This window comes from Notothenia rossii, assembly GCF_949606895.1.
Source record: "Notothenia rossii genome assembly, chromosome: 11".
Taxonomy (NCBI): Eukaryota; Metazoa; Chordata; class Actinopteri; order Perciformes; family Nototheniidae; genus Notothenia; species Notothenia rossii.
Window position 1 is genome coordinate 17,400,201 of NC_136910.1, and position 22,042 is coordinate 17,422,242.

The 22,042-nt window shown below is 40.2% G+C and overlaps 1 protein-coding gene across 12 annotated transcripts in view; it reads right to left on the minus strand.

Annotated features, from left to right (window-relative positions):
* tanc2b (tetratricopeptide repeat, ankyrin repeat and coiled-coil containing 2b) overlaps positions 1–22,042 on the minus strand; it is a 167,293-nt gene that overhangs the window by 76,462 nt on the left and 68,789 nt on the right. For all 12 annotated transcript variants that reach the window (XM_079658089.1, XM_079658088.1, XM_079658086.1 and 9 more), the window contains 2 exons: positions 6,165–6,236; positions 1,928–2,107 (listed from right to left, as the gene is read on the minus strand). In XM_079658089.1, the coding sequence (XP_079514215.1) occupies positions 1,928–2,107; positions 6,165–6,236 (252 nt within the window). The remainder of the gene's footprint in view (positions 1–1,927; positions 2,108–6,164; positions 6,237–22,042) is intronic.

Here is a 22,042-nt window from a genome sequence, read left to right on the forward strand (position 1 = left end):
TATCGTAAATATCATATCATAAAGTGAATATCTTTGTTTTTCGGGTACACCACCTTGGACTTTGAGTAACTGGCATTGACATTTTTCACACATTTTCTGAAATGTTATATACCAAGCTATGATCGAGAATATATTTGGCTGATTAATGGACAGAACGGAGCTTTTTCTTGTGTGCTGCAGGGGTCTAAAAGGGGTGTTGCATGCTGTTCACTCGGTAAAGCCTCCTGAGACAAACGTGTTATTGGGCTAATAAAATATGATTGATTGATTGATAAAAGTTAGTAGCTGCCCTAGAGCCACTCATTTTTTATGACTAGCAGATTTGAGTTCTGTGGGGCCACACTGGCTGTAAAAAATAGCAGTTTTATGTTGTCTTTTGTCAAAGGCCTAATTATTAATAACAGAATACTATATAAAACACAATAGGTGATGTGACAGAGACATAAATCCGGGTGGATTACCACAGTGACGGGCTAATCCTGGCAAATACATGTATCTCACTGTCATGCGCGCAAAGTGTACGTGGAACAATTATGCAGAGGAATAACAAATCACACAAACCTGAAATAAGAGGATTCCTAATTCCCAAGATAAAAAAATCTAAAAATACAAATGCAGCCTTCGCAACTAGAGGCACCTGACTGACAAAATATAACAAGCAGAGGGATGACACGTTTGACAAAACTGCAAACAAACCTCTCCCTCTGTCAGCCGTGAAATAAGAATAGAACAAATAAGGCAGCTGTCAGTAATCAAGCTAAACATGTTCCTCTGTGACAGCCATCAACACACACACACATTTACAGATTCACATACACGCTGACAATCTAAAAACATCCCTTTGACTCACGCAGATGGAAGTGTAGACACATAAAATTAGGTTGGCACAAAATATGAAGTTAAGGCAAAATACTAATGGAGAAAAGATGGATTCTCAAACAGCAGGGAGAAGCAAAGCGAGGAATACAAAAATGGGCTAGGTCTAAGAAAGTCTCTAAAAATCTGCAGGATCCTGCCACACACAGAGCTCTCTGGCTGTGGTGAGGCACACCCAGGTAGAATGAAATCAGTGTTGGTTGAGTTTCCTCTTGCAAAACCCACACTTTAAATGACCCGTGAGAGACTATAAATCATTCTGTGTGATGCCAAAATTAATGATTCCCCGCGGCAGGTCAGAAATGGTTTATGATGCGGTGTAGCTGAGAGGCTGGTGCACCCTAGTGGCGACTCCTGAATCAAGTCCTGCACACCCACTGCTATTCTCCTTCACTGCTGATATTGGGTGAAGCGGCAATGTCAATATTTCATTTTGAAATCCAGCACAGCAGCAGTGAGCGAGCTTTGGATGACCACGTGCCCTGTGTACCAAAACCCGCCGCCATCCACCTCCAAAATGAAAGCAGAAGGAACATGACACAGCCTCGTAATCCAGGTAATGGGGAGACAGAGAGGGACCTCAGTGTGGAAAGAGGCGATAAGTGGTGGGAGATGAAGAGGGACAAAAGGAGGCCACAGCTCCCAGTCCTTTAGTGATAACAAGAATTCAAAATTGTAACACGACTGAGCCTGGCGTTTCTTCTTCTTATTTGCAAATTAAGTGGGTGACTGATTTCTGATTATTGACAACCCTCAAGGGGAGTATCAAGTCCTCTCCCCCTTATTTTCCTTACCAAAATATGCTTAATTTCCTGTGTGTGATTTGGGATTAGAGTCTATGCTTACAGTGGGACAGTGAAGGGTTAAGGGAAGCTGTATTAGAACAATGAGTCCATAGGGGAGGACAGCTACAGACGAGGATGTGCGAACAAGACTAATTTAAACCAGGTTTAGCACACATTTCTGTCGGCTGTAGGATTTTCTTTCGTGCAAATGTGACAAGGCTAATTCAAATCTTGCACTCTTTATGAGTTCAGTGCAGGGGTTTTACCTGTGAGCTTCTTCACGGGCTGCAGCCTGACACTGATGGTCTGGTGGGTGAGCAGCGGGGAGGAGGGCAGCGAGCGGGACACGCCCTCCATTATGCGAATGTGCTGCATGCCCTCGGTCATGGAGATCCGCGGCACAGCGTAGTCTCCTTCAAAGGCACAGTCGCTGTCTAAGCTGCCACCTGCAGGATGGGAGGGAGAACACGATGAGATGCTTCACTCTGCTCTAACAGTCTGACACTGTTGGGAGTAAGTGTCTGCAAAAAAGCACAGAGACTTCACTTCGTTTAACTATGTTAAGAACTGATATATAATATTTAGGTATAATGTCACTGATGTAGACTTTTCAATATCCTTCTGCCTTGATTTATCATGTATTAATAAGATTAACATGAGATATTCTGCTGATACTTAGTGAATTGCCATAATCAGATTAATAGTTAAAGAGGCCCTATTATGTCTTTTTGGGTTTCCCTCTCCTGTAGTGTGTTATATAGGTTTATGGGCAGGTAAGAGGTCTGCAAAGGCTCAAATCCCAGAGTCAACACCAGAGGGAGTTTCTCTCCCACACACACACACTCTGCCTTAAATGCCTCCATTGTAGACATTTGTTTACTTCCATAACATAGTGACATCACTATGTAACATTTGCGCTAAAGGGATGTTCCATCTCTTAGTAGTTAACCAAGGAACCAACCTTTTCACCTTGTTTCAGGTGAAATGTCTTTTTTAGAGAAAAACAAATCTAAATCCAAATATGAACCTTATAAATGATCATAGCAGGGCCTCTTTAACATATTTCTAAATAAACTGTATGTAAGTTACTCTAGTTTGATGTGTTAGGGCCATTTGGATGATTATCGGTATAATATCAACTATTGTAATTATTTTTGACCAGATTTGTTTTTTATATATTACCCCATGCCTGTGATTTTCAAGATATTTTACTCTATGATTCACAGAGGTTGTGTTTTGGGCTACAATATTCCATTATTAGAGATTTTTTCAATCGATTGTTTTTTTGTCTATAAGATATCGGAAAACAAATTAGAAAATTCACATTGAACAAACTGAAGCAACTTGGAACATAAACAAATGTGTGGATATGAATACTCTGGCAGAACCCTGCATTGCGTCATCAGTATCGGGTGTAAAAAGATTGGCGTGACCCAGTAGAGAGAACAGCCCTGAAGGCAACACGTGCCGCTCACAGTCACTGTAATAAACCACTGCCAACCGGAGCTCTCTGGGCCTCGTGGTAACACAATACCCAATCATTTTAATAAACAAAGGAGGATTCTCTAACCATCTGACATATGTTTAAATAAACTAGAAAAAGAGCCCAGTAATGATCACCAAAGCACTTTTAATTCACAAAAAAAAAGCTTTCACAATGAGCTGTAATTACAGACGGAGCACAACAACCCATCTCTATCACTTACCCCACCCATTTTAATTGTAATCCCTTTCTTCCAAAACCAAAAATTAGGGCTTGAACTTTTTTCAGACACTAAACGTCCCATCAGCCAGCTGTCTGCAAACACAACATCCATTTTGTGAATCAGCTCTGGCTCATGTCCCTGCAGACGGAGCTGTAAAACCAACTGGTCAAGAGACTGAGACAAGAAGCCATTATCAGAAACTAATCCGTGACAAGTCCCAGAGGAAGCCTGTCTGACGGTTAGGATGGGGCCAGTTGTTTTAATGCAAATACACTAGTATAGAAAGAACAAACGCACACACACGACTATCTGTGGCTCCAGAAGTGCTGGATGTAGTCCATCCATTCACTGGGAATGTCAGTGCAGAAGCAAAAAACAAAAGCCGGAGCAGCGGTTACATCCCCGAGCATGGAAATTCTCCTCATGCATGCAGAGCCTACCGTGAATACCAAAGGGGGACTTGGTATTCCGAACAAGCATACATTATTTATTCATTAAGGTAAGGAAATGTAAGTAATCTTCATTGAAATGAATAACCCTAAAATCTAAAGTGATACTATATATGATGGTTAGTGGGATCGTCAAGTAGCATTGGATAACGGTCGTTTAACATTTGAGTGTGTTTCTCCCAGTTGAGATTTTTTCATTGTTCAACGTTTTGACAAGGAGCCTGAACATATTTCTAGAGGTCTCCTTATCTCTGAAACGAACAGATCTGATGATTAAAACTGGTAGAACATAACTGATAAAGCAGTTTTATGTAAAAATATCAGTGTTTTTCAGATGCCGTTTGCCTGCAGCTAATGTTTGCGTAGCTAGTTTCTCTTAAAACTCTAAATTAAATGTAGTCCAATGACAAAGATGCTTTATCTGGTTAGATAATTAGTTAAACATGACCATATCTTAAAAGTGTATATTCTAAATGTGGTTGAAAATGAGATAAAAAGTTAATGTATCAGTTTCTGGCAGACAACTACGATGTTGACAAATGCACAAAAGGGGGGTGAAGCCATAACAGGTTACCACATGCAACTGGGTTGTACAGTAGATCAAAATGACATATTTCCTTGGGTATAACATTTTTTTATTTTGACAATGTTACGTAATATACCTTTTAAGAAAGTACCAAATCAAGCACTTATTGGTACGCAATCTTGACTCATGCAAACAGTGATGTTCAAGGATGAGAGGGAGTCACACCTTAGTGGTGAATTCAAATGAAGGAAGCGATGGCGGTGTTTTATTTTAGACTTTGAAAAGAGACATGTTTAAGGGCCAATTATTGCATACAAATAAATGCAAATAGATACTCAAGGAAGTGTTTGACTCAAAACATGCAGGAAGAAGGGGAGGGAAAAAAAGGCGACGTGAAATTATAATTGCCCAAAAACATTTCCTGCCAAGCACTCATATTCCCCTTGTTGATAAACACCTTTCCCCTAGAGGTAACTCAGATTTACAGGCAGGAAAATAAAATTAATACAGTTCCCTCCTCGTAACTTTGTTTCCAGTAGTCGTAAAGTTCTCTGCCATAATATAAAATACAACTGGCAAACAAGGCCTCCATGGGTTTCTGCTCTGGAAACATTAAGAGAGAAGAAATGGAGTCTGGAAAGAGAGCGCCCAGAGAGAGGTATTACATGAAATGAGAAGGTAAAGGTGGCAAAGAGCGCGCACGCTGTTTCCTAGAATCTCTGCTCCTGGTTACGGCTCAGCACACAGCGGGATAAGCAACAAAATAGACAAGTTTTGGTGAGGTGCTCAGATGGCTTTTGCAGGCAATACTATATTTCATGAGGGGCAAAGCTCATATTACTACCAATAACTTTTTTCTTTTCTTTTTTTGGAAAACAGGTTTTCATTATTGAATTTTTTATTTTCCTGTCAACACGCTCAATATTAAAACATTAACCCATTCCAATCCCACTCAACACCGTGGCACACATACAGCTACCTTGCAGAAATATAACTTACAAAAATAGATTTTTTTCTACATAAAAAAATAGAGGGGCTGTATATTGGTTGGGAAATGTTCCCCATTTCCCTTCATTTCATTTCATTTCAAACCTTTATTTATCCGGGTGTATCCCATTGAGATCATTGATCTCTTTTTCAAGGGAGACCTGCTCAAGCAGGTTCCACATGAAACATAAAAACATAAACAGAACAACAAAAAGGACATCTTACAGCATCATTACAGGGATTACAATTTACAATAACTATACCCTTGAAATGTAAAGAGTAACATATTAACATGGGATATCATTTTTCCCAGTTTAAATATGACTTTCTTTTCTCTCCACAATTGTTCTTCTGAAGGTTAGTGATTACATTTCCAAATAATTGATATACTTTGTTTTGCTGCCCTATACTTCATTTCATTTTTAAGGTTATAAAGCTCGGAACATTTCTATTTTGATATTTGTTACAAAATGATGATGTATGACATCTCCATTATCTGATTAACAATTGTGGTCATTAAGGAGATGCCCTGAGGCTGAACTGATGTAGCCTCTTTGGGGTTTAATACGTGCTGTGATTTTCTTCTATTCTTGTAATATATATATTTATATTCAATGTCTTTTTCTCCATGTCATTTTGAAGTGATTCACTATTGTGGGTTCAGTTGTAGTGTTTACACTGTGAGAGTTCTTGCGGTTTGTCACATAGAAAATAGTTAGTTGGTTAATTTAGTAAATGAACCATTATTGCATATATCCCTTATTAACTTTTATGATGCTGCTGTTACTAATATATTAAAAAAATTACATAAAAAAACAGATTTCAGTTTTCTTACCTTGGCCGATGTGGCTCAGGTGAGGGTCTAGACCGGGCGAGCGGGGGTCTGCCAAGTCCTCGCTCCCGCCATCTGCAGAGGAAGGGCAGAAAGAGAAAGATAAGGAGTGGGCTCTGTAGTTCTGGAAGGGTGTCGAAGGCGTCAACAGAAAGTCCATCTCCTCCTCTGGGATCAGCCAGCTGTCGGCCCGCAGGACCCCCAGCATGCTGCTCACACAGAGACCCTCCGCACCCTTCTTCTTTGGGACCAAGCGGCTACTTATGGTGAGGAAGGAGGACCGCTCAGACACACTCCACGTCTTCCGGCTCCCCATTCTTAGACTAAACTTATATTTCCAAGGCCTGCGCATGCAGAAAACAATGTATTTGACATTACAGCCATTGTTGCATGCAGAGAGTCCTGTGGTAGAGCTCACTGGGCTCTATGCTTCAATGAGCGAGAAGGAAAACAGTGGGCGTTTCCCCACGATAGATTCACATACGCTTAATGATATGAGGATCAATTACGCCCAAGGGAGCAGGCAGGCAGAATTAGCCACAGTGGATGGAGCTGAAATGAGCGGGGGGAGGGGGCGGCATCACTGGCCAGCAGAGTCCGTGTCATCGGGGGATTGTTTCATAATCCTGTTCGAGTGCGGACGGATCTGCTGTAAAGCACGACAGGCCAGCAGAGGAGGAACAAATGATTTATACTCAGAATCAAAACCTCCCACTGGAGTAAAGTGAGCTAATAATAACATCTAAACTGTGAGGATGCATGAATTCTAGTCCAAGCCAGTGGATGGATTTTTGGGAGTAGATAAGTCAAAGATTGTTGCATAAAGTAGAAAACACTACATAAAAGCAAGCCCTTGCATTGTATTTCAATCACACAGAGCTCAGAAAACCCAAACATGCACTCAATTATTATCTCTCCCATCGCAGACTAACACAGTGTGCCAGGAGCCACACAGCAGGGTAGATTGGATCGCTGGTGGACGGATCAAGCTTGTCGATGGAAAGATAGAATAAGCCGTGGGGCATGATTGTGTGAGAACTGGGCCAGCCTCAGATTGACACTGATTGTGGAATGGAGTCCACTGCAGAGGATTTATAGGAGTTTGCTTCGTGACCTGAGCCACCATGTCAGGAGGCTTCAAATTAATAGGCATACCGACAAAGTGTGAAATGTTATGCGATCAAAACATGTCATTTGGGAGTGTTTTTTGAGAAAATTTCAGCAATTGTTATTCTTGGTGTTCTTACAAAAAACAATAAATCCTGCTGCCAAAATGTTCTTTACTTGTATGTTCAACAACAGAACCCACCAAAAATAGCTTCTCACCTCGTATAGTCGATGAGCCATATCATCGAGTAAAATCAATGTTTTGAAGATCGATACGTGCTTTGAAGATGATGCGCACTAGCTATGAGCGACGCTTGCACACTGAGCCATGAAAATCAAGGCATGCACCCATGAAGAGTGTGATGTTGTGAGCGGAAAGCTCAATGATGTACAGTAATAGATTTTGCACCCTTGCTACGCTCCTGCACCGGATCTGATGAACACCTTAGGTGACGTTTGAAGCAGCTCGCTTGTCATCAAGCCAGTCGAGTTGCTGGAAATGTCATATCTGGAGCGTTAATAATTTTAATGAACAAAGGACAATAAAGCTGGAGAATTTGATACAATAGATCAGACAATGACTTGGTACTAGTCTTCTCAAGGTGTGTGGTGATTTTAACAGTCCATCTGATTGTGACACATACTGAATTACAGCTTTGGTGTAAGAAATAAAAAGCTGGACATAAAACAATTTAGTCAGGTTCAATTACATTCCACCCACAACATGACAATTCTGAGTTTAACCTCCAATTTGAATAACTCTGTTGTTGAGGTTTTGGAAAAATGTCACACATCACCATTGTGCTTTTACCTCTTAGTGCCTATTTTCTTTCAACTACCATTTATGTTCAGGCTTAGCAAACACGTCTTTGTACTTCTTTTATGTGCAAGAGAAAGCTTCTTTTCTGCTGTGCAGATTGCTCTTTTGTTACAAGCAATCGCAGTACAATGCCCTGCCACACAGATCAATGGCCTATTGAGCAGGCAACACGAAAGGGGAGGACCTACGGTTGACAGAAGACACAGACGTGTTGTTCTTTCCAACCGCAGAGATAAACAGTGGACATCATTCTAGTTCCTTACAGAACATCTATCAACAACTCGGTCAACAACAACACAAGAATACAACTGAACTCGGTAGTCAGAAAAGAACATCTGCACTTTGTAACCAACATCTTATTCAGCTGGAAAATCAAAGCTTTGCTCTCGCTGAAGCTAAAAGACCATGTCCAAAACCCAAGAAATAATGGTGCACTTACACTGTTGGCTATTCTTTGGAGCTGTAATGCCACGGTGCTGTGTTAGGATGTCAAAGGAGCAAGCCAATTTCGCACTTGGACAAAGAGTCATTATGAGAGAAGTAAGAGTGACATCTGATAGGGATCCCATGGAGCATGGCGGAGAACTCTACCATCATTATCGCCCAGACTGACTTTGATAAACCTGCTGGTGTTCTCCGTGTTCAATGTGACCTCGGCTCTAAAAAAAGGGCCTGTTTTCTAAGGCACTGGGTGATTGCTATAAAGCGGGCTCCTTTTGTGTGATCACCTTTGGTAAAAATAGAAGAGAGACAGCTAAGTTGTCACTAGTTGCTCATAGCGGTTTTGATCCTCATGTCCAAAATCTTGGAATAACTACTCTGCAGGAGGGTAGCTGGAACGAATTAGGATTTGAAATGGATTTGGTTCCTTTTCTGTGACTGATAGATCCTGTCACACTAATAAAATAAACTAATAGACTCGCCCCAAAAAGTTCAATCGATGCCCGTTAAAAAAGCCAGCAATGGAAAATTGCAACTGAGGCGTATAACTGAGACACATCCCTGATATTAGGAGCCAAGAAAGTAACATCCTTCAGCTAAATGACTTCACTCACTGACAATCTATGACTCTGTGTTAGGTTCACTTCCTTGCGGTTTTATTTCTTACCTTACTAATACCGTGGGGCCTTAATGATGCTGTGATGCCAACTTGTTCAGGAAGCAACCCCTAATTAAACACCTGCACTATCCATGTCAACGCCAACTGATCCCCCATTCTCTAAAAATAACAATCCAGGTTAAAAGAAGATCTTCAAAGAGTTGTCATGATGACTCTTCCTCCTTTTTTTCACTTTGTAGTATTTGACCATTACAGAAATCCTTTTTGTACTTTGCACACCTTCAATGCATGACGTCTCCGTAGACAGAAAGATAAATAGTTGTGTGGGTTTGGTGCAATGAATGACTCATTTCTAATAAGGCGCACTACATTATCCAAGAACCCTATTTAACAACTCCTTCTCTAGAGATTTACATTTTAAACTTCCTAGAATCCATATAAACCCTGGTGAAATAGAGGGATCATGTGCGAGCTATAGGATGATAAAACACAATGACATGTATGCAGCACATGGTTGCCCACACACAAATAAAAAATGGATGTGCGTACCATACATCACATGGAGTGGTCATGTGTGAGCACTGAGAGTAATTTATATTTAAAAAAGTTTGAAATTGGAAAAGGTAAATAAAGAGTGGTTCAGTGTGCTGCTGACTATCGGAAATTATCTCTATTTTATATCATATTAAACTAAATATCTTTATATACATTTTAACATGTTTACTTAGACTCAAGAAACTAGGATATACATACATATTTTAACCAATAGAGCCCATGTTAAAGTCTTTAAAACTATTTGTTTTGCCTGATCACCGTTCCTGCTGTCAATCAACTAATCCATTCATTTTCAAACCGTGTGTGCAAAATCTAGCACTGTGGGCTTGTTAGTTTGGTCCCAGACAAACACTGCTCCTCTGCTTTGACATTCATTTAGGATGGATTTAATCATATTCTCAACAAAGTGGAGCATCTTAATGAATCACATCACCACGTGAGTAAGCCATATGAGAGCACAGACATCTGCTCAGCTGTACAGTTGGCAGAGATCTTCATTAGCATCAGCTTCGGTGTAAGCTAACACACACACAAACAGTCTTTTGTCAGAAGAGTGCTTTCTTCTTATGACTGCAGTGGTCCAGCTCTGGGCTACCACAGGAAGTGGATGGTTCTGATATCCTGCCAAGGTATAACAATAGGAAACCACTTTCATCCAGACCACATCATATACCCGTGTAATGTATATAGTGTACAAACACACAAATACATACATTAAGAACCTTTGAACAAGATGAGACCACAAATGTTTTTTTCAACCAAGTCAAAGAGGGGTTCTACTTTAATCCTGAACAGATCAGCTAAACGTTAGTCATCTGAACTTTAAATTGTATGAAAAAATTGTTTTGGGTTACTAACATTGAACAAGGCAAGGAGACCACCTATGGTGTGAGATCAACAAGCTTTTCAATCATAGTTGAAAGGCAAAATGAAAATGTGAAGGAAACACAGCAGGACTGCAAATATTCCAGATATAGAAAAACAAAAACACATCGGTCATAGAACAGCAGCCAGATATAATAGTGTATTTCTATTAAAGCCCCTGGTTTCTATAGGTTTTTCTCTATAACGTACAAAAACTCCAGTTTAATGGTCAAAAAGTCTAACACCTGCATGGCTATAATCATATCGGAATTGATGGATGTAAACACTGTTAACATGCTTGGGTATAATTTGTTGTTGACATTAAAGCATTAAAAAATAAAAATATGAGTAGCATACGGTTGCATTACAAAATGCAGTTGTAATCCATTTCAGAAAAACTGGAAATAACAAAAAAACTAAAAACTATTGTAAATTCTCTGGGCATATAATGTGGCACGGAAAATTTGACATCAGGTAAAAAATTTCAAGGCGCTACTGTTTTAGCTGTATTTATACATTTCCAAAAGAGAATCCTGTCAACTCCTAAGCAGCCTCACTTTACAGGGAGGACAAACGGCAGCAGTTATTCAGGGCTCCCAGTAGAGGGACAATACGTTATGGACCTTAGTTGTTGTGAGTCTGTGGGGAGAGCATAATGCAGGTGGGCTGAGCAGAACAGTATGAAGGAGAGTGAGAGCGGAAGGGGGAGCAGAGGCAGCAGTTTCACAAGCTGTTAACTGCGTTTAGGACAATGCTCATATCTGCTCTGATTTAATGCGTGTATCCTACTCTTTTACAAGAAGAGCATTAGAGCAAAGCAACTGATGTACTGTGTGGGAAGCAGACGCTTCTGAATGCTTCTAGGGCCTGATGAACAGTTGAATTATACACAGAAATAAAACGAATTTCAAACACTAAACTAACTGGACTTGTTTGAACAAACTCATTTAAGATATCAAGCTTTTATAGTTGAGTCTGTAATCAATAATAAGTCACTAAATACCACCTGCTCAGTGTATATCAAAGAATGGTTAGTTTAAGGTACTAATACCACAGGACAAGCCAATAACTAAGAGAAAAGTATTCAAAAGGACATATTTTATTGACATGTTCTGCCTAGCGTCATGCAATTATCTACAAATAGAACTTTAAAGCGTCATGATAAGCGTTCTGTATTTGTGGTCCTGTGCAAACTCCTTTAAATAACATAATTGTACGGACGGTGCTGGCGAAGTCCATAGGGACTTGGCTTGGCAACTGGAATGTCACCAGTTCAAGTCCCGGAAAGACCAAGTGCTACCGAGGTGTCCATGAGCAAGGCACCGTTCCCTACACTGCTCCCCGGGCGCCGTACATAATGGCAGCCCCCTGCTCCTAACACTAGGATGGGTCAAATGCAGAGAAACCGTTTTGTTACATAGAACCTGTACTACGTAATGAAAATAAGTTGAATCTTCAGTCTTCAATACGGGATTCAGAATATGGCAGCTTAACAGCAATTACACAAAAGCATATGGTGCATTTTAGACATTTGGCTTATTTGTTTGAGTTCTCAATAAGCTAAACACAGACGTTACCTCTAATTTGGGAAAAATATGTCTTTAAAGTGGTAAAAACACCCGAGTCATAGCCAATGCAAAGAGTATTTATGATGTGAATAATTTAGATGAATCTTTTGTTGTGGCTCATTTGTTCTCTGTTTGTTCTTGGTTTACATGCCCAGAGCAAAAAGTAATTTAGTGGCATCTTCCAATGTTCCAAGTAACAGCGGATGTAATAAAATGAGAAATGTCCCAGTCATGCACAAAGCATTACAGAGGTATCTCTATGGGTCCTGTTGTTACATAACTGTTAGTTATCCCGTGGCAACAACAAATGTTAATGCAAGTCTTTTTTTAGCTCATACTACCGCGGTTGCTGCTCCGCTTTTCCTAACCTCACCTGTGTACCAAGCTATAATATGACCTATATAACAAAATGTATTCTAGTGGGGGACTATTAGGCTTATGTTGGTTATGGTTTCCACGTGTTTTTACTCAAATAAAAGGCAGCAAATGTTGTAAGCCAATATTAAGCATATTCATCAGTCCAGTAAAGCCCTTAAAATAGAATGTATATATGTAAATAATTATTACATTGAAATATTTAAGTTGAAACGTTGAGAAGTTGTTATGAGACTAAATCTAACTACCGGTTCTAGCATTGGCGCATCTAAATACATTTGAACTTAATTGTCAAAATGCAGAATAAAACAATTTAAAAACTCCTTTCAATGTTCCCTTCTGTCTGACCCCCTCTTCCATTATTACAATAATAAAATGTTCAAAGCTAGACTAGCTTTTTTATTAGCTTATGTTAGCTATGCGGATTGCAGACATATGTGCATTGGTATTTATGTCAGCTGATAGATCAAGAAATAGGAGAAATATGGAAAATATTTGAGGTACCGTAATTTTCGGACAATAAACCGCGCCTTTTTTCCCATTTTTCGACCCTGCGGCTTATATAACGGTGCGGCTAATCTATGGATTTTTACAGCTAACGGCCACTAGGGGACCTCCTAAATCTATGGATTTTACAGGTTAAAGTCCACCACCTTTAACTCTATGGGCTCTATGGCCGGTCCGCGGACCCCCACCTTTAAGCGGCGGGTTCCAGCAGGAAAAGCTGGAGGCCAGAAAAGAGTGAGATAGGTAGCGCGCAAAAGTAAAAGTGGAACCGAGAGTGGTACGAGAGACAGAACGAGAGCAAGACAGACAGACATTACGAGAGCGAGACAGTTTGTCCCCGTACCACTGGTTGAAAACCGCTGCTGTAGATCACTGCCGGTACGTGCGCTGGGAGCGCACCGTTGAAGTTTGAAAGTTGAAAAGTTTGTGTGTCTGAAACGCTATGTGATACAGTACAGTTTACACAGCACATGTTCTGTAGCTACTATTGCACTAAATGGTAACACTTGAATACGTTATGCAAATATGCAACTTGTTTGTTGAAATGTTAATAAATGGGAGCTTCCTCAAACAGCCATCTCTTTCCCGACAATCTCCTCTGTGCACGAACCCTTATGGTAATTAAACATTAAAACACCTGCGGCTTATAGTCCAGTGCGGCTTATATATGTACACATCATTCAATTTAGCTGCTGCGGCTTATATTCAGGTGCGCCTTATAGTCCGAAAATTACGGTAATTTAGAAACAGCATGTACAATATTGAATTTGTATCATTTTTCCATGGTAAAACATCCAGCTTAAGAAATACATTTGAAGGATCCCTTTCTAAAATATTTGTTTTCATTGATTGTTGAAAAAAGAAAAATATCTAGGATATCATTTTTGTTATTTAACTATAAACAGTGTTGGTTTGGCTATGAAAGAGATTATCTATAGTTCTGTCTTTGAGATATCTCAAATATTCCTGTATGATGATGTTCCTGTCCCAAACATGACGTTTTTGAATACCCCCCCCATGCAGTAAAGCCCCGGGCCTATGACCCTGACCACAGAGGTATATGTGGAGGACATGGAGCAGCACGACGGTGGCGCTGGGCCAGAGTGGTGACGCATATGAGAGTAGCTGAGTGCGTCAGGCACTGGCTGACAGCGCCACAACTCAGCAGTGTCCTGGATGGATGGAGGTGTTATGATGGAGGAAGAAGGAAGAAATAGAGAATGTGTGTGTGTGTAACAAAGAGAACTAAATAAAGGGGGAGAAAGGAAAGAGCTGACTCCTACACTGCCATCCGATGTTGAGAAAAGCTGTGTCGCAGCACTGAGTGGGTGGGCTTCGTTTGAAAAAAGAAATACAAATAAAAAGCTTCGTTTGAAAAAAGAAATACAAATAATACAAATAAAAAGCTAGTAAAGAAGAGTTTGGGAAAAAAACTAAAAGCATCCCCTACCTTCAGTCTGACACATCAGTGGGGTTGCATCACAGCATTCTGTGATGGAAAGCATGCAGCACAAATAACCAAACGGAAATGTAAGTGTTATAGGGATTTTTAGCTTTGGCTGCTTTGAGACTTAGAGGGGGCGCTGAGGATGAGCAGTGACATAAAAAGCTAGTATGGCTCTTGGTCTGCCTCTAAGCAATCCACTGAGGAGCGACGCTTTTGTTTCAATCCATTTTTAATCCCAGATAATCACACACAGAGGGACCACAGAAGCACACATGCCACCTGTACAACCTCCCACTTCATTTCCCCCTTGAACGTTCCTCCATCACTTTTACAAGCAACAAGAGAATGACAATGCTCCTTAATTTCTATTTAGCTTTAAGCCTCATTTTGCACATTAATACACAATCCCCAAAAAATGCTTATCCCAATCTCCCAGAGCCCGAAGTATTTTTTTTACCGTTTTAATCAACAAACAGCCCAAAACCCAGATGAAAATTGTTGGAACAAAAAAAAACATGATGATGATGATGATGATGATGAAATTAATGATTACAGTTTCAGCTAGTCATTCTCTAAACCCCTGCCCTTAGCAATCAAATGTCTTCACATGCTGAAGTGGACTTATGAACCACTGTAAGGGACTCTGGATTTAATATAGATTTTTGAGGGTCAAACAAAGGACAAAAAAGGACAATGGAGCTAATGTTAGCTTCATTAGCTAGCTGGCCAAAGCAGGTGAAATCTGCATGTGATGGTTTGTCGTTTCAGCAGTACAAATCGAAAGTTGCTGCCTATAAACAAGAAGCCTGCTTTAGTCTTTGCTTTTTGAAATCAAGGATCCTTAGCCTTAAAAAATACTTAAATCTTACACCATGATTACTGTTAGTGTTCTACAGTTTCTTAGTAAAATTCAGGCCAATTTCAAGCATTCTTTAAGATGTACATTCAAGCTTTTACAGTACCTTACAGCCATAGTAAATGACATATGTATATAGAGTACATACGATATACAGCATGCTGATTATGCACTACTTATTTACATTAAATCAGATGTTACTTTGCCATAAGCAAACACAATTATGTTTAATCGTGACTTCATCCTACAGAAGGGTAACTTCCTTAAGTAATACACAACAAGGTTTCATGTTTCAGAATGTGTGCCCTATTTGTACTAGGCATTTTATACAACCTAAGTATCAAGCAGTTTCAATCTGTTAACTAAATCTGTGCAAGAACAGAAGGCTTGACCGGCTAAGCATCAGTAAGTGTTTTAAATAAATAAAGAGAGAAGTAAACATTTGACAGCATGCTAGGCCGACACCATCATACTGCATCTGCTGTCCAGGAAACAACAGAGTAACCAGGATGCTGTTTCCTGGACAGCAGAGATGCAGTATGACAGCATCCGTGGTTACTCTGTTGTTTCGCTTAATCTACACATCTCAGGCTACAGCATAAGAAAAGCATCACCTCCAGTTCCTTTTGACCTCTGGCTGTCTACAGCGAGAGGAGGAGCGCCTGCGACTCCAGCTAGGGTTGCAGATGTCTCTCTCTGCACCGACGAAGAGTGTTTAATGAGAAAAGGTTGGGATCCTGATAAAGTCACACAGGGCGGCTGAGAAAATAAGAAAGCTCCTGCTGCAGTCAGTGCTTGTTTATTACAGTGGAAGATATTTACTGCCTTTTAAATAAATGCCTCAGTCAATGACAGCGATTACCATACAGCAGCTTAAAGATGAAAACCGCTAAATTTGATCCTTATTCCAGTTGCCAAGGGGCCTCTTGGGATTTGTACGCTTCACAACAAAAACCTGAAATGTGGAGAAGTTTGTACCACACCCTAATCTGCTCTCCGCCAGCTCTGTTGAGGATGAACTCATTCTTAGAGGATCATTCAAGGATATTTTCTAATGCTGAAAACCCATGCATGCTAAACTGTGAGGAAGTGTCATCACTGTTGTTTGCAACTCTGTACCCATCACTTATTGCAAAGTTATGCATTAGTTTTGCTCTGTCACAAGGCAAGACGCAACAATTATTTGTCCTCTTTACCTCAGCCTTTCACAAAGAACATTTTGACAAATTGATGGTTAGAAAAACAGATACCTCAAAAGTTAGAATGCAAAGGTGAGAAGTCTTGCCTTAAAAATACAAAGCTAAATTCACGTTATACAATTCAGACCAATCACATTATATCATTCATACCCATCAAAAACAAGGGAAGCGCTCTATGCAGCTTCAATGACACAGTAGATTAGTAGACGATGCCACATTTAAATTATTCTCTCGCAAATTCAGACAATTTAACTTTACACAAACTGCCTGCAGGCTGTATGACTAATGAAAAGTGGACTCTAAAATAAGTAACGGTTTCAATATAAATTCACCTAATTGGGGGGAACTGTATGCTAGTATGACAAAAAGCCTTCCAAGAAAATAGAAAGTCTTAAAAGAGTAACCAAAAAAACGAAAATGATAACTTTATCCATTTATATAATGATGTAATGCTTGGTACACTTTTATCAGGGCAACAGAGTGCATCTTTCCTTGTGGAATAAACATCAACATGCCGAACAAACAACAGATACAAAGCGAACAGTGTCTTCAGAATAGCACAAAAACACAGCCGTAAAAGAGGGAGGGGTTTTGATGTTGGGTAGAAAAAAGGGCAGCGGCAGACAAGACAAGTGTCATTTTGTTTTTCTCCTCGTTCCAATCAGAGTGCAAAGCTTTCAACCTGCAAGTGCAAGTGGAACAGAAAGAGGGCATTGACTGTGGCCATAGTAACAGATGAAGCATGGAGGACGGAGAGAGGTGAAGTAGAAAGACACTGTCCTTGCAACGGCGTCCTCCTTCACGGCGCTCTGTAATTCTTCCACTATCCTAGCACACAGCAGTGCAATAATTCACACTCTTCTCAGCGTCATTGTGACGTTAGGAGAAGGAAATATCTACACACACCCACTCACCGTCTCAATTGCAAAGGAGATAGATCTACAACTGTATAAATATAGAATAGACTACTAGGGGTTTGTAGAGCCTGCAGTGCCACAGCAGACACTCACACGGTGAGGAGAAAGTAGGCTACGGTGTGTGGCATGATGTCTTTTATCATTATCGTGAGAGCTACAGCCTATAGTACAGTAACCATCTGTACTATATTTAGAATGTTAAAGTGTATGACATATGTACGCCTTCTAACCTGAATTGCCGCATCGTTCTTACTGTCTTCTATCAAACAGAACAACTATATTTGAGACGGTGTATCAAGATGGATTGACTTAAACTGAATATTTTATTAAATGTATAAACTGAACTTAAGAAATAAACTGCTGTCAAGTTCCGAAAACTTTGAAGACAGAGATTCCTCAAAGCCAATCAAGTGTTTGTTCAGTACAAAGACTTCAACAGGGGGTCACAAACTCCAGGATGTGTGTGTGTGTGTGTGTGTGTGTGTGTGTGTGTGTGTGTGTGTGTGTGTGTGTGTGTGTGTGTGTGTGTGTGTGTGTGTGTGTGTGTGTGTGTGCGTGCGTGCGTGCGTGCGTGCGTGCGTGCGTGCGTGCGTGCGTGCGTGCGTGCGTGTGTGTGTGTGTGTTCATTCTGTATTGTTTTTCGCAGATCCAGCGTGAAAGTCTTACATCAATTTTTCATGTGCAGCCTGCAGCTGAGCACTTAATTCTGTTTGGGTGCAGGCCACATCGTTGGTGCTTTCCTAATCTAATCTGGCAGGACATTGTAGACATTTTTAAGAGGGGTATTCATTGTTTTTGAGCTGGTGTTTCGATTATACTGCTTTAACACTTTCACAAAGGTCGAAATGTAAATGGCTGTGAATAATAGTTTTACTTTTAATCATTTAATTGTTGGTTGAAAAATAGGACAAAGTGAAAGATTGTTGATCACAATTTCCTTAAAAACCGTAGGTGACATCCTCAAATGTTTTCTTTTGTCCAACCAGCAGTACAAAGCCCAGAGATAACCCACCTATCCTCGTATAATAGAAGCTGGAATGCAACTGAAAGCTGATGGATGTTTGGATGAAAAGTGACTAAAACAATCATTTGGAAAAACAGATTCTGTTGCTTGAATAGTCAATGCATTGGCTGTTTCAGCTGTGAACGACAATTATTTATTTATGGTTGCACACACAACCAAATCTTTCAAAAACACATGGAGCCAAAACAAACCATTTAAGGCAGTTGGTTCTTATTTGCCATTTTTATTAATTACAATAAAAGATGAAATGGCAAGGGGTATACTGGAGAATAGAAAATGTGGTTGAAAATTATTATTAAATGTAATCTTTCCATTTAAATCTTTTTTTTTAAATAATTATTCAATTGTTTAGTTTAAAAGATGTTGAAAAATAAACAATAAAAGTTCCCACACTTTAGATAGTTGTTTGGTCTGCCAAACAATCAACTTATAAAGCGATTCATGAAGTTGTATAAGACTACAGTCAATCAACAATTTATTTTGGCACTAGAGGGGAAGCACCTGTTACAGTACATGTACCTTCACATGTGTGGAACAACATCAGACCTGCCAGAGCGGATAAATACATCTGGAGGCCTGATTGAATCCAGCGAGTGTCAGCAGGAGTTACAGTTACTGAGAGTGGCAAACATGGCCGCCCCAGACTGAGGAGGAGGAGGAGGCAGACAGTCAGACAGACAAGTACAAGCAGACTGTAGGTTTGAAATCAGAGATCGCACCATAACATGCCATCAAACAGGCGGCGGGACGCATTTGGACACACAGCTGGCGTGGGTGTAGCCGTTGTGGCCTTCGTAATTGCAGCTTTTTTTGTTAAGTGAACCGACGCCGCCGTTCACTTATGCAATGTTGTGTTTTGCTGCGTTTTATCATTCGATGAAAAGCAACACAATATTCCTCAGTATGCTCAGCTAGAGAGGGCGCTTCCTGCTATTCAAAGGCAAACAGCGTTGAGCAGCAATGAGCTCATCCACAGCAAGAGGCACAATGAAAGCCCAGTTTCACCCGACTGGCAAAAGACAACAGGATGCCACTGAAGAAAGGGGGGGCTGATAAGTCCTGCATGGCATCAAAAATATAAATGGGCCACGACCGTGTGATTTCATATTTCTCATGACCAAATGCACAATTCAGAAGGCGGCTTTGTTCATGCAGGATCTCGGGTCTTTTTGTGTGTCAGTGTGTGGTATGCTAAGATGAGAAAGGATGAGAAATTGTGATGGAAGTTATAAAAAAAAGATCAAATAGTTGAAATAATGGAGCAAACGGTTAGCACCTGTAATAACGAGAATAAATGGATGATGAATGGGTGGAAGGAGGGAGATTTGACAAAAAAGAAAGATGAGGGGGTGTCTGAAAATAACCACTCCAGAAGGAATGAAAAGAAAGGAACTGATGTAACAAGAAGCTGATGATGAAAATGTTAAGAGCGTTTGGATTGATGGAAAGAGATGAAGGAGGAAGAACAGAAGCCGCCGTGATGAATGGAGGAGACAAAGATGAGCAGGGAAATGACTCCGAGGTGGGAGAACCTGAAAGGAGCGAGGAGGACAAGTTTCGGTTGTGAGATGATGTGGATGAGAAGGACTTGAGAAAAAAAAGGAAGAGGGGGAGGATGGGATGGATTGGTGAAGACTCATTAGCCTACGTATGGCTGGTGCATTAAGCCTTCACCACTCGACTGTTTTATCTCCCTCTCTCTGCTCTCCTCCTTTTGTTCTCCAGAAATATCTGAGTGGGAGGGAGAGAGAGTCATAGTGTGCGAAAAGGAAGGAGAGAGTTACAGAAGTGATGACAGAGTGAGGGGGAGAGAAAAAAACAAGAGCGACAGAGGAAGTAGACGACTGTAGAAAAAGGCATATCAAATACTACATAGTATAATGCTAATAGGATACCTTACTTTTAGGAGAAGAACTCATGACATTACCAATAGGGCTGTTGAGATGTAGTTGTACACAGGCCTTGGTGATTATCAATTTCACTATTGATGTTTTCTGAGATTTAGAGGGTTAAAAGATGAAGAGCATGCTGCTACTAAACCTGTATGTACTCTTTATCAGAAATCGATAAAGAATTGGATGTATAGGAGCAATCGAGAATTGAATCAGTATTGATGAAATCTTATCAGTTTCAACTGCATTTTAATGAAATGTGATAAAAAGTATTTTAATGAAATGTGATAAAAAGCACATTAAGTCTAAGGAAAATGGGCAGTAGCTCTTAAATGAAACAGCAAAGGCCTCTTGAATTATGAGTGGGTTGTTTAAATCGTCAGCAGTTAAGGCAACCGGTACAATTAGCTTGAATGATTAGTCAATTCATCTTAATACCCGCAATTGTGATATTTAAACAGTATTACTCATTGTTTTTTGTCCCTTCTGATTTATTTGTTGTGTTCCCAGATCTTAAGAATGTATTGAATGAAGGCAACATTATTATATAGATAATGACGATGGCTAAAGCTATACAATGAGGATCCAAGTTCTAGAGTTGTGGAGATCTCTTAACAAAGTAGTTCTATTAACACTGAAGAAAACACTTGAAGCCTAAGTATTGTTTGTACCTAAGTTTAAGTACTAAATCCAAATCAGTATATTTTGCAAAAGATAATCAAGTTTTTCTAACAAAACTCCTAACAAATGTAGCCAAAGATCTCACCATTACATTGTTATGCACACACAAGGAACCATAAAAAAACACCTACAACTCTGATCGGATTAAAGAATAAACAAACATTTTAGTTTCAGTGTTATCCATTTCTCTACACTCCAGAATGTTGGTCTTTTAAAAAAATGGTTGAGGTTTAAGACCCAGCCCTTGAGGGGTGATACTGAGGTCAAAACAGAGAGGTGACACCTTTTTGGCAAAACCAATGGGAAACAGGAAGCAGCAAAGTGTTCATTAATACACTTGAAGAGAAAAACATTGACAGATATTACATGAAGAACACAGTGAATCACTATAAAGTGACACATTATCTCACATTGTCCTCTTCTACTAGCCATCTATCAGACACTGTGGCCTCTCTGGTTCACTCACTCGATATTTGTTTTCAGTATTTATCAACACACACACACACACACACACACACACACACACACACACACACACACACACACACACACACACACACACACACACACACACACACACACACACACACACACACACACACACACACACACACACACACACACACACACACACACACACACACACACACACACACACACACACACACACACACACACACACACACAATGACCATGCTTAAGGTGTGGCACAAATGCCGCCAATACACTCACTGCCGGGGTCAAGGTGACACCGAGCAGCAAGCAGAAGAGTCAGAGAGAGGGTTTGACAGCAGTGAAAAAACAGACACTCAACTCTGCTTTCTTAAATAACATACTTGAACCCTTCACCTTTGAAAAAGACACAGCGAGACGCCTACACAGAGCGAGAGCTGCTCAGACTTGCACTGGGAGACGAGCGAAACCCTGAGAAACAATTAACAGCTGAAGCCTGATGAATGGTGTCTCTTTCCAAAGACAGTTTTCCACCACTCCCACCATTTACAGCTGA